The 14,783-nt window shown below is 28.0% G+C and overlaps 1 protein-coding gene across 1 annotated transcript in view; it reads right to left on the minus strand.

Moving 5' to 3' along the window:
• The window catches only part of LOC118192736 (cell adhesion molecule Dscam1-like), a 329,595-nt gene extending 316,414 nt beyond the window's left edge, over positions 1-13,181 (minus strand). Inside the window, exon 1 of the mRNA XM_085812762.1 lies at positions 12,834-13,181. Coding sequence (XP_085668888.1) covers positions 12,834-12,894 — 61 coding nt within the window. The 5' untranslated portion in view covers positions 12,895-13,181. The remainder of the gene's footprint in view (positions 1-12,833) is intronic.
• Positions 13,182-14,783: the final 1,602 nt, after the last annotated feature.

Raw genomic sequence — 14,783 nt, forward strand, 5'->3', positions numbered from 1 at the left:
GAAATTTGTTTTATGATCGATTTCCTATTTTTTAAAACTTTGACGAATTTTTGATTAACAAACTCAAGGATTTCAAAGCGAGCAATGGCAACGTTGTGCAGAAAAAACATTTTTATCTCCAGCGCGTGAGTCTCTGTATCGGAAATTCTAAAGATATGCTCGTTTTAAAACTATTTTGCGATATTGCTGTTGCACTGGATCTTATGGTTTAAGTGCGAGGAACATGATATTTAATAAAGAAAGGTAACACACAAAATGTTAAAAAACGCCCCTTTGGACGTAATTTAAAATCTGAAACATTTCAGATTTTTTTTATTCTTTATTTGTTTTATATGCTCTCATATTAGAAAATTTTTTTTTTTTTTTTTTTTTTTTGTTGCACTCAAGTTGTTCTAGCTTGAATATTTGTTAACCTCTACTATTTTATGCAGCTTCTCTATGCAGTAAAGACAGGAAAAAAATATAAAATTTCTGTGAAAGAAATAAAAATAAATTATTTATAGTTACTTAAAGTTATAATTCTAAAATGCACTCAATTTTCTTTAGAGTACCTTGAAATATTTTAGCACGCCATATATAGAAAAGTTGCATTCTGCTTGCCTTTTATTGTTGACCGAATTTCAAATAAGGATTCTGCAGCTGGTAAATACTTCCTTAGCATCCATTTGGAAAGGTTCCAGATTTCGAAATGCACATAAAGCGTTTTACTTTGATTGAATGGAAATAAAATTTTAGCGCCTTTGTAACATTTAATTTTTTAAATGAATAAAATGTGATAAGATTGCTTCCGAACCGTCACTCTAACGCGAACTAAAAACTGAGAAACATAAAACCGTCTTTACAAAACAAGGATGATTATCATATGTTACAATATAAGGAATAAATAAATTCTAGCAAAAGATAAATACCCTGTCGATAAACATTTAATATATTACTATTTAACAAGGCGTGTAAATGAAAGAAATAATATTCTGCTTCCAAGCAACAATGCTGAGATAATCCAATTTACATAAAGTATTCATCACGATTTAAAGAAAATCTCTTTAATTTATGCCACATTTAATTGAATTCTCAATTAAAACCTTAAAAATTAGTTTATGAAACATATAGAATTTTTAAAAATTTACAATTCAGAAAAGTAGAATTATAGGGATTTTATTCTTTTTATAAACCTGAAATCCTATGAAGTTGAAAATTTGTTTTCTTTAAATAGTGTGTTAATTAATCAGTTAAAAATTTTAACAATTACTATTATTTAAATTTAAATGAAAAATACTAATACAGTTGATTTGAATGTATTTTAAAGCAAACCAAAAAAATAGCAGTTTGGTTTTAAAAATGCATTTAGAGTCATACGTTTTATTTCTTAGTATTTTGAAAAATGTTACTTTTATTCGAAATGCAAAAATGTTTAGATCACTTTCTTTCCATAACGTTTAATGTTCCATTACATTATAGCACTCATTTTAATTAATTCTTGTTTACATCCCTTGATAAATCTAATTAAGAAGATATTCTGTACCTTAGCGTTAACTGCTCTAAAATTTAAATCTTATTTAATATTCACTAATTGAAAAAAGTAATTAATCTTGCAACAGCAAATGCCATTTAACTAATTAATTTAGAAATCGTTAAGTAGAAATTCATTTTTAGAATTTTCAAATAAAGAATTAATGAATAAAAATAGCATACGCACTTTTAATATTATTTTAAAATTTATTTCATCCGTGCATTTTTTAAGATAAATGTTTTTCTTGTAATATATTACTGTCTTTCCATGAATTAGAAATATTTTATGAAAAATGGGACCTAGTTCTTTTTCTTAAAACTTTTTAAAGCTTAAGGTACTGAACATAAATATGGCAATTAAATTTTGGGCTAGCAAAATTAAATTTTTTTATGCAAAACGTTATCAAAGCAGGTTATATAAAACTGAAAACATTTTCACCGGACAGTATTCTAGATAGAATTATACAATAGTTTTACTTCCAAATATGTATTCAAAATTTTTATTTTGGTGAAAATAATTATCATTAGGCTATTTAATCATCATCTGTCCTGAAACCGGTTCATAAGCCCATAGACATAGACTAATATTGAAGTGAAACACTGTCAAATTACAGTTGACAGATTTAAATGTTGTCAATATTAAAGTTAAGAAACAGTGCTTGCTGTCTTTGCTTCTATATGTATCTCCGGGAGACTATTTCAGCCCGAGCCTAATCATTCCGGAGGGGTTTACACTTCATCGGAAATAGGAAAAAACGAAACTTAAGCATATATCACCAATAATTTGAATACCCTGCAGTATAAGTACATGGAATACTTGTAATTAACATTGCATCATTATCCGAACGTCATAATTATCACTTCATTCACATTTTATTATTATAATAATTCATATAACTCCAAAATTTTAATACCTACTCTTTTAAGGTTTCTTTCATGAAAAGCCCACCAGCGGCTGAGCGGTAAAGTCGCTGAACACTGGTAGTTCGGTCCGAGGTTTGAATCCCGCGAACGGGCTGGCTGCATGGGCGTTTTCGTGGTTTTCCCCATGTGTAACGTGTATACGAGCCAGTTTCCCTTAGAAAGTCCTCCACGAAGGCATCCCTCCTCTTAGGCAGATAGCCCTCGAGGCTTTGCCATAATCACACACAAACTTTCATGAAAAACTGCTTAAATTGCAGTGAATGCAATTAACTAAGGAGTGTTTTGAAGCATATGTTTTTAACAGTTCAATATTTAGTTTTACGTCATGTATTGAAATTCAATTTCCTTCAAATAAGTAATTGTCTGCTTCTGCTTGTTTTCCTTGATTTTATTCTTTACTTATTATTATGATCAGTAATCTTCAATGTTCATTAATAGTGGTTCAGGAATTGCTACAGTTTTCTGTGTCTGTACTAAACTAATAAAAAACAAATATCTCATTCTCTTAAGATATAAACTGCACTTGAATTCACTTTAGAAAAAAACAGGAACTCTAATATTTCTCAAAGATCTTTTCAAATTTAACACTGGCTCATTTTTACTTTTAATTTCTATAAATATAAGGACTTTTATTTTCATGAGTTCTCCTATAAACAAAGTTGTTTCAAAATATTTTACCATTTCTTGGCCTTACCCTGATACTTATCACTTTTTTTTCAAAGCAAGTTACAACATTAATCCTGAAATTCATGTAATATTGTTTAACGAATCTTTGCTTTTTCAGTTATTTAAAAATTCCGCTTTATAATTTTATTAATTTCAGCAGCACATATAAAAACTGAAATCTAAAAAACAACAACTATTACATGCACTAAATTAAACAACAAATTTCAATTAATTAACTAATTAAACCTTAAGCCGATGAATTATTATTAGAAAATATTGATTGAGAAACCACGTATTGTAAGAACTGTAAAAATTGTGAATAATTAGATGTATTTAATATTTCTAAAGATCATAAATGATATTTTTCCGACATTTGCATTCAGTCCACGCAACAACCGTATTTTCGTTTAACCAGTTTTATATATTATGAGACTTTTTTAAATAAAAGAGTGATCTTGATACATTTAATTTGCATTTACACGAACTCTTACGAACTTTGATTAGGAATTTACTTATTATTAAGCTTGATGTTATTAAAACAAATATTCAGTAGTCTACTGATTGAATTAGTTCCTGATGTTAAATCTTCTAAAACACCATCTTTTTTTTAATAACGTTCTCTAAATATATTCTAATGCGTTATTTTTGCTTATTGATACATGATTATTTTATGCTTCTTCTTAGCCATACTGCAAATATGAGCTCCACTATAATTTGGAAAGAAAGTCTTCATCTTCAATACATTGTAGTTCACTTAGTCTAGCTCAGCGATTCTCAACCTTTTGACGAACGCGTACCACCTGAACAAAAACTGGAAAACTTTAGTACCACTATTACATTTTCGCAATGATTATTTTTCATTTTCTCAATAGAAATATTAAAAAAAAACATTTTGCCATTTGCACAACCGATTTCCTAATTGTGTTAAATATTCACACATAAAAAATATTAGATTAAAAATTGGTTACCATCTTAATTGTCAAAATGTAAGTTATGATACTTTAATTCTAAAACTGTAGAGTGACATTTGGTCTCTTTAAGAGAGTTTCACTTAGTTTTAACCGTAAATTAGAATCCACTTTTATTTTTGTTCTGCATTTATGCTTCAAATACTAGAGCATGGAAAGAACATCCTTGTTTACAAAAATAGGTTGTGCAAAATGGGAATAAAAATTTAATAGCTTTATTTAAAAGGCCTTTAAATTTTTTTTTTTTTTCCTGCTCAGCTAAAAGTTAACAAGTGTGTTGTTTTAGAGACTAGGATTTTTTGGAAGCAGGAAAGATGAAAAATTTGCAACGCCTTCGCCGGGAATCGAACCACGGACCTCTGGAATACGCGCCCAGCATGCAAATCACCGCAACCAAGAAGGTATGCCAAGAAAGCGGGAGAAATACCTTATAGTGTTGTTTTTGAAATCTTTAGTTAGAGTTCGATCACAGGAAATTTCTATCAATTGTTGTTTTTCTTCACGACATAAAATTTCATATACTTTTGAACAAAATGGATTTCTAATCAAATTTTCTTTCTCATAATCCTTGGGATAATACATGTTGAAATTATTTATCAATGAAAAAAGACGATTTTTAATGTCGGATGCTAATTCTTCTTTTATTTTCAAACTATTTTCGGTTAGGAACTTTCTAAAAGTAGTAAAAAGCTTAAAATATTATTCTCCAATTCTTTGATTATTAGCTCGAGGTTTTTCTTATCATTGCATTTATTTTATTTCTAATGGTAAACAAATTAACACTTTGCCCTTGTAATCCTAAATTTAATTCGTTTAACTTTCCAAACATATCAGCTAAACATGCTAAATATTCCAACCACAATTCACTAAATAAACAATGCTGCAAATTCAAAGTTTGAATCAGAGAGAGAGAAAAATACAAATAAGTTTTCTTTCTTTTCAATATTCTTAATGGTAGTAGATTTTCCTGGATTCATCACCTGTGAATCATCCTTTTACGCTTAGTCAATCTTAGCCATTTTTCCATTTTGAGAACCTAAGTTTGTTTTCTTATTTCTCGCAAATATTTAAATGCATGAACATATGTCATATATATTTATTAAATGCAACAAATACATTACGAGTTCTTCAAAAACAAACGACGATATTCTCAAATTACGTGGGAAAAAAAGGAATACAAAGCAACAAGAAGACAAAGTACCTGCTGTCAGAAGCAGGAAACCGACGTGAAGAAATGATTCTAATTGAAAATAGAGCAATGTGAACTCGGCAAGGGTGGCGACGTAAAGTGTGGGCATGCTAATAAATCGATCCATCTCTAAAAGAATTAATGAGATAGTATTATATTTTATAGGAACTTACTTTTATTTCCAACAACAATACAACATCCATTTCTCTTACCCCTTTTAAAAACATCATTTATAATAATTTTTTTTTTTTTTTTTTTTTTTTTTTTTTTTTTTTAATGTCTATAGCTAAAAGAATACTTGTGAGAATAAAAACGGATTGTTTTGCTAAAACCTATGAGCGCCTATTGACCTAGAGCAAAGCTCAGATCCCATAAATTTACGAAGTGTTGAAAAAACGTATGCGGGATGTCGGGGTATTTAATTTTGGAATTTGATAGTTCAAAATAACTTTTTTCAATAGCACTTATTTTTCTCCTTGCGTACAACCGCTTGAGAATCGCTGGTCTAGCTAATATATTATGATATGATCGTTTAATGACATTTCAATGAAAAGCTCAATGAAAATAGCAAAAGCCAAAGATGAAACATTTTTTATACAGATTTTAACATTTCATATCAGTTTAATTTCGCAGTTTGATATAAACAGTTAGTGTGTGTGTGATTATGGCAAAGCCTCGAGGGCTATCTGCCTAAGGGAAGAAATACCTCGGTGGAAGACTTTCTAAGGGAAATTGGCTCGTACACATGGGGAAAACCACGAAAACGTCCATGCAGCCAGCCCGATCGCGGGATTCGAACCTGGAACCGAACTACCAGTGTTCAGCGACTCGGCCGCTGGTAGGCTCATATAAACAGTTGGAAATAATTTGCTACATTTAATGCAGATCTATAAACACAACATTAAAAGTTACAATATTATCACCCGGCATCAAATAAAACAGATTTAGCGTATGAAGAACCGTGCATTATATGTTTCGCACGTAGTTCTGGACAGATATAAATACAGTATTTTACTCCAATCCCTCCTTGAAAACAACACTTAAAGAGGGTGAAATGCAGTCACCCATTTTCTTTTGCGCTTCAATTTCGCTAATGGACGCATACATATTTTGATCTCGAAAATGTGATAAGGCCGCTCATTTTGTGTGACTTTTTGTTGCAGCACAGGTAAGTAACAGAGATTTTTTTTATCTAAAATTATTAACATATTCAAATTTTATTGCGAAGACAACTTTTATATGAAAGATTGGTGTGTATCGTAACATCAAATTCTTCAGTTTAAAGCAATATAACATAAACCTACCGATATTTAGTATTTTTAAATTACACTAAAGAAACAAAATTAAGTTCAGAAAAAAAAAGAAAAGAAATTTTATCATGAACTAGTATCTATGATGATCTTGATTTTTTTCATCAGTCATCTTGATATAAGAGTATCTTTCTTTGACACATAATCTTAAAATACATTTTGACTTTTTTATAAATACGTTTTTATTTATTTTACTTTTAGTTCTTTAATTATATATGTCTTTAATTATATATGTCTTTTATTTAATTTTTTTACTTACATGGTAGGTTGGTAAGCATATCTTACATATCTTTCACAAATTTAGGTATACTAAAATTTTCAGAACACAGGAAAGAATAATAATTTCAAGTTATTAAAAACAAATGAAAAAATCCCAGTTTATTAACAAAGAGAGTAATAAAATATTTAGCGTCAAGTAGTATTTCCAACAAAGTTTAAATGTTATTCCTACCCTTGCATATACAGTGAAAGTTATTTATAAACTTTTGTTAACTACTAAATTTGCGATTGTTACAAGAAATTTTTGCAGATGCAAAAATGGAAATATGTTACTTTCATATAAAATAATTTGAAATTCATAAAGGACTTGAAAAAACGTTTTTTAAAATTTCTAGATGTTTTTTATGTAATTGTATATGATAAATTAAATAAATCATTTACGTTGTGTTTTAGATATCATTTTTCTGATAAGTGTATTTTTATAGCTTAGTAATTATTAGTACCTTAGATTTTGTTTAATATTAATATAAAACTCAATTTAAATTAATTATAAATAAAATTTGGTGACGTAAAATGAATACGTAAACAGCGGATTAAGTATTTGTTACTAATTTAGTTATAATTTGTAAATTTTAACAACTCCAAAATTTTTTGTCTTTTCGTATAAAACATTTAGATTACTTTTTTTGGTACAATGAAAAATAATATGCCAGTGTAACTGTTGGCAATTCTGCACGGATCAACAAAAACTATGAAATTTGAAATGAATTATTAAGCATTTAAAGCATCATGACCGACTTATTTGAGAGAACTTAAAATAATGAGGTTCCTTCTTGAATTTTCGGCTATTATACTTAATACCCATGTTTTGTGCATGATCAGGACAACACAACAAACAGATAAATCTTGGAGCAAAACACTAGTCACTAAGAAAATATTTTCAGTGCAGCATCAGAAGCATTTTATTAAACAAAAAATATTTTAACAAAAAAGAATTAATTTTGCTTTCGCATCACATGATTCGAAACAATTTGAGAACGTATTAATAAAAAGTGATTGGTTTTGTTTGGTTTATGTGCTTACGGCAAAGCCTCAAGATCTATCTCCCTAAAGAGAGGGACGCCTTCATGGAGGTCTTTCTAAGGAAAACTGATCCGTATATACGTTACATATGGGGAAAACCGTGATAAAGCTCATGCAGCCAGCCCGTTCGCGGGATTCGAACCTCGGACCAAACTACCGGTGTTCCGCGGCTCCATCTTCTTGTTAGGACTTTGATTATATGTGATCATAATTGAAGAGGTTCAATCTTCAGACTGTTCGTTTTCAAAAACATCTTCATTGTTTATAAAGACTTGTACTTACAGAATATCTTAATACGTTAAGCAAGGAGGAAGTAGAACATTTTCACCAATACATTAGGGCTCTAAGCCAGCGATTTCTAACTGAAACATACCAATGAATTTTTAGTAGTGGTAGGAAAATACCTCACCTTTTCGTGTTTTCTAAACTAACGGCTGGCCACCTCATATGATATCTAAATTATGTTTTCGAACGAAAATTATCCGGAAGTCATTCATTTCTTTTATAGCTATCTCTTAATACTTAATTGTAACTCCATGAACCAACTGTGATAGATTTAAATTCATATATTATATATTTAAGCAATATTTAAACATATTCATTTAATTATTGTTCAGTACTTCACCCAATTCTTAAAATGTGATATAGACAGTATTAAAAATGATCGTACTGAATTTAATTTTAATAAATTCTACGGGATGTTTCGATCTATTTTATTACAATTCTAAGTGTTATCCAGTTTCAAACCAACTTTTCAGATTTCTTAATTTAATATAAATTAAGCTGTCAGATACTTTTAAATACATAAAAAATCAGAATTGTTTATGTTTTTACACAAGTTCGATGTACTGCAAGCATTTAAAAGCAAAAATGTAAAAATTCATGCTAAAATCAAAATTAAGGTGAAAAATAGTACTTTTACCATATAAAAGGCCAGATGGTAAAGGTAAACTATGATAATAAAGGATAAATAATTTATATAGTAAACGTTAAAATATACCTTTTACCATATAAAAGGCCAGATAGTTTGTTTACCTCTGCATTTCAGTAAATTCTTCGTGTAAAATCCCTTGTACTATAGAAAATAATAAAAGGCTTCTGTATATAGTTACGTGTTTTATAAAATCTATTTTATTAGAGTATCTACTTATATATTTACGAATTCTAAGAAAGCAACGTGTTTACAAGATTTCATGGTAATCTCATTTTTAAATTAAAACTTCCTAAGAATATAACTTTCTTGCTTGAGTGCTTGATTTCTCTGAAATAATTGATCAGAATTTCAAGAAATGTTAATAAATTGGAAATAATATTCAAATATTTTGACTCCTGCTTCTTCATAGTCTCGGTTAAAATCATGATGATAATCAAAGAATATATATTTGTTTAAATATATATTTCTGCTTGAATAATGTATATCTATTTAATCATATAAATTCTGCTTAGTTGCATGTTGAAATATATATATCTGAAAACTTAAAAATTTATAAATGTATTTTTACATTAAGGATCATTTCTTTACTAACATTAAGAAATTAAGGTGCTTATAGTACTCGCTGCTCTGTATGTTTCTGAGATTTCTCAAAACTATAATTTACCTGGTTTCACAAATATTTTTTCTAAAGTTGTCGGTCAGAATTTCGAGAACGTTTGACTTACTGTACAACTGCATTGTGATTGCGTGACTATAAAATGAACAACAGTTATGTTTCTTCTATGAAAGTCTATAAAATGAACAACAGTTATGCGTGACTATAAAATGAACAACAGTTATGTTTCTTCTATGAAAGTCTATAAAATGAACAACAGTTATGCGTGACTATAAAATGAACAACAGTTATGTTTCTTCTATGAAAGTCTATAAAATGAACAACAGTTATGCGTGACTATAAAATGAACAACAGTTATGTTTCTTCTATGAAAGTCTATAAAATGAACAACAGTTATGCGTGACTATAAAATGAACAACAGTTATGTTTCTTCTATGAAAGTCTATAAAATGAACAACAGTTATGCGTGACTATAAAATGAACAACAGTTATGTTTCTTCTATGAAAGTCTATAAAATGAACAACAGTTATGCGTGACTATAAAATGAACAACAGTTATGTTTCTTCTATGAAAGTCTATAAAATGAACAACAGTTATGCGTGACTATAAAATGAACAACAGTTATGTTTCTTCTATGAAAGTCTATAAAATGAACAACAGTTATGCGTGACTATAAAATGAACAACAGTTATGTTTCTTCTATGAAAGTCTATAAAATGAACAACAGTTATGCGTGACTATAAAATGAACAACAGTTATGTTTCTTCTATGAAAGTCTATAAAATGAACAACAGTTATGCGTGACTATAAAATGAACAACAGTTATGTTTCTTCTATGAAAGTCTATAAAATGAACAACAGTTATGCGTGACTATAAAATGAACAACAGTTATGTTTCTTCTATGAAAGTCTAAGATATTGCTTTTACTTTTATGTTAAAAATAGTCGATTTAAGAGTTTCAGAAATAAAATATATTTTTATTTTAAGGAAATATAATTTGGTCATTCTCAAAGTAAGTCATTTTAATTATATATAATTTTTCTAATTTGAAATATGTATAGTGCTATAAAGCTATATATAGTGATTTGTTTATCCATAATGCTGCACTCAATGTACATTAAAATTTACGTCGATGACAAAGAAGAAATATCATTTTTATTTTATTAAATTATTTTAGGATTTGTAACATAAATTAAAACCGTGAATGTAATATCAATGATATCGAAATAATTATGCAAAATTTTATGCTCATAAATTAATAAGTTACAGAGATATCGAGGTTTGAAATGTGTTATATTTTTGTCTTATGATAATTTTAAGGTACCTGACTCCTTAACTGAAAGTAATGATGAATTTATTCATCTTATCAAGTAAACCTTGAGGTGGTTATAATATTAGAATTATGATCCTTAGTTGTACTTAATAAAATATAATATATTTAATATGTATAATAAGATGCAGAATTTAAATGCGAAATCCTCTATAAGATACATAAATTCTAAAACCGGCATTAAAAATTTAAGTTTTTCTCTCAAATGTTAATACTAATAAAATACGATTTTATAAAGTTTCCTTTTTATAAAACGTACACGTTATATTTATAACAACTTATATTTTATTTAAAATTCTAAATAAGCAATATCTGAACATTTTCTAAATTGACATCACTTTCAAATATACATAAAATATTAAACATTCTTTCAAATGTGCTTACTTCTACATATAGAAAATAACATTTCAATTTTTAAAGAGAAAATAGAATACTTCAAATAAATTCGTTGACGTTCATACAAGTTTTTAACTTTCTGGATGCAATCAAAACACATATAAAGTCTCTAGTAATACATACACAATATTTTTAACATTAAGAATTTTAATAATTTGAGAAAAAGTAATATAAAAAATAATTACATAAAATTAATGTTTACTTTAATCAGCCTTGCTTTTCATATACGTTTCATATTAGAAGCGTCTTTTCAAACATCATAAAAGATAAATTTTATGCCATTATCAGAATTTTTATGTTGAGGAAGTATAAAAGTATAAATCAAAGTTTAAGATTATTTCATAAATTAATTCAAAATGAATAGCTAATTTATAATTTGTTATGTTATTATATATATATAATAAATTATATCAAATAATACATATTTGAATACGCAGAATTATTAATCTTGATGAATGCGTTTCTCAAATGATACGAACAAAACCTGACATTTCCCATTATTATGTAAGAATACATTTTCTTATATAACTTTGTATAAGTTTCCATTAATAATAAGTTTATATAAGGTTCTTATAAAAGTTTGTTTTATATATTTTGCCTTTATTGATATTATATTTGTTGTTATTATGTACGAAATGTAGTTTTAATGTTTAGAGATATCAAATTACTTGAAATATTAAAAATATTACAAATGATTAATTTTACCACTTAAGCAGCCTTAAATAAATTTTATAGCTTTTAAAATTTTAAATATTTCATAAAGTAGTTGTTATTCTTTAATGCGTGTGGTATGTTTAAAATTTCTGACGTAAAATGAAATAAGTATAAAATTTCTTTAAATGTTTTAATTAATAATTTTACTGTTAAAATTTCAAAGAATCAGAATTCTATGCGCTACCGGAGTACTTTGAGTAAAATGTTTAGTAAATATGTGATAGTTTTTGCTTTTTCTTTGCTCTATACAATTATTCATTTTGAATTGTCTAAAATGCGTAATCAGCATGCTTGTTTTCATTGTACAGCAGTAAACAAGGAGGAAATGAAAAATATATTCTAAATAGCTTATTGTAGTTCAAGTTTCATATATTTAATACACGTGAAACATTGATAACATAAAAAGACTTATTCAGAATGTTTAACGTTTGTACGAATTTTATTCTTAAAAGCCGCCTAAATTAAAATAAGTAGTAATTACAAAAATTTTCTGATATAAATATAATTAAGATAAAAATAATATTTTGCCAATATTGACATGATTAAAATATATAATAAGTCTTTCCCGCACTGATTTTTCTTTTAATTATAATTAATATTTTCATAATTCAGAAAGGTGCATGTTTTTTGTAAAAGAATTCCCTCAGGAACAAAAAACTATTTGCCAGTTTTAGAAGCTCGAAAAATATTATGAAAATATCCTATATAATAATTTTCATAGCAAATGACTTTGTGAAAACAAAACTGAAGTTTTTTTAAACCTTTTTAAAATAATTTTTAATTTTTTCATGGAATTTTTTTATAAGTTCGGTTTAAAAGTGTAAATCCGCTAAAAAATTTTTGAATGTGGAAAATTTCCCATAGAATCAAATCAGAAAGTGTTAAACATTGTACTATAAAATATAGTATTTTTCTCGTGGTATATATACTTCTGAATGGTCTTCTCTCAGCAAAATGTAATTCGTTTTCTTACCTATGCTAAATGCTTGGAAGAAAAAGTTACAGAGCAAGAAAGCAAGGCACTGAAGTGTCATCTTCCTTTCCCGATAGATGGCGCAGCTTCCCACAAAAACTGACGGACAACCTTTCGCGGCTACTAAACCACCTCAAATGTCAAAACACACGCTTTTCTGCCTTGCGAAATCATTTCTATTTTTTTAATTTCACTTTTGTTATTCACATCTCATCCTATTGAAAATTCGTGATTATAAATTTATCATCTGCACCATTTGAGAAAAATTTTCCGTCACATTTCCGAAGCCAAACACTCCAGAACAAAACTGTCAGAAACCGCAGAAGCACAGGACCGTCTCACTGCGCTCGACCATCGAAATCCATCTGCCGGTACTACGGAAAATCGCGCATTCAGAGTTCGTCAAGGCGCGCCCCGCAACGGTTCATTTGTGAACTATGAGGATTTATTAGAGAGCCTATGCAAATGGCAGCTAATGGACTACTTGTAAAGCAATTAGTCTTTTTGATTGTCGAGCTAATCTGAGGTCGCCTTTTTAGAAAAGAATAAAAAAAGGTATTGCCCTTGGAGGAGCTTTTGAATTGGGATTAAATGATCTGGGAAAGAAGTTATTTACTATCCGCAGGATTTCCTTGATTCTTGCTTACATTATGGGATGGTAGAAAGCAGATTTAAAGTCTTTAAACTTACAATTAAAATCTTTCACTTATTTATTTTTAAAACCTTCCTATTACTAAACATGCAATTAACCCCAATGATGTTTTGAAAAACTTGCATATGAACTTCTCATTACATCAAAGAACTGATTCATTTAAAAGTTAAGTTTAGAAGTTTAGAATGCAAAACTGTGTTCTGGATGATTACGTTTAAGAGTAAAAACTTATTAGGAATCTTAATGATGAGTCTGTAATAACTAAAATAATAAATATAATATATTTTGTATACTGAGTCGATGATAAATAAAATATTAGGATGACTTGAAATAACTTTCCTGACTAGTACAGTTATCAAAGAAATCTTTCGAGATTTCTCTGAATATAATACTTGGTGTTTCAAAAAGAAAGCACAATAAAATAACTCTTGAATGCTGCATGGTAAAATCGCTGTTTTCAGTTTAAAAATATATAAAATAACGTATGCTTTCAGACTACAGCAATTTAGATTATGTGACAATTAAAAAAATTCGTAAAAATACTTTTATTGCGTAAACAATTATTACATTAAAAATTAACCAAAAGCTTGACTTTTCATAATAGCCTTGTTGAAAACTATCAGTGAGATCAAAGAGTTTTTTAATGGAAATTACTTAAGGAAAAAAAAGAAAGAGTCACAAGACAAATACTTTAATAATCCTTTACATCACGTAAAAATTTGAATATAAATAGGCCCTTCAAATGCCCTACATAGGAACATTTAAAAAAGAATATTTTTATGAAATATAATTTATTTTTTGTGGCTTTCATAATCGATCGATATTTGGCTTCAATGGAATGCGACTGAAATCACGTTTTGGCCTTCTTTGTTTTGGAAGCCAATGTTTTTAGAATTACACATTACTAAACTGTTTTTTTTTTATCTTACTAAAAATTTATTTTTGTGAAGATAATGTTATCTTACTAACCGAATTTTTTTTTTCCTCAAGAAATGACTACAAATGTTTTAATTTTGTAGGCGGTCGAATTTTAGCTACCCAAAACTACCCAAACTAATAAATTATCCGAACTTGTTAACAGGTTCGGATAATTTATTAGTTTGTATTATCGATTTTTTATATTTCAAAAATTACGATTTCAAGTAAACCATTTATTCCTGAATTTTGCATTATTTATTGTAGAGAAATAGAAATTAACTTTTTCAACTTCTAGCATTTTATTTCGATAATAAATTACATTCTCCAGCAAAGGAAACCAAAAAATCCCAGTAATCATGCTAGACACCTGTAGTTGTTGA

The sequence above is a fragment of the Stegodyphus dumicola genome, chromosome 3, assembly GCF_044657685.1.
Source record: "Stegodyphus dumicola isolate Sdum_Otavi_A_Nest chromosome 3, ASM4465768v1".
Lineage (NCBI taxonomy): Eukaryota > Metazoa > Arthropoda > Arachnida > Araneae > Eresidae > Stegodyphus > Stegodyphus dumicola.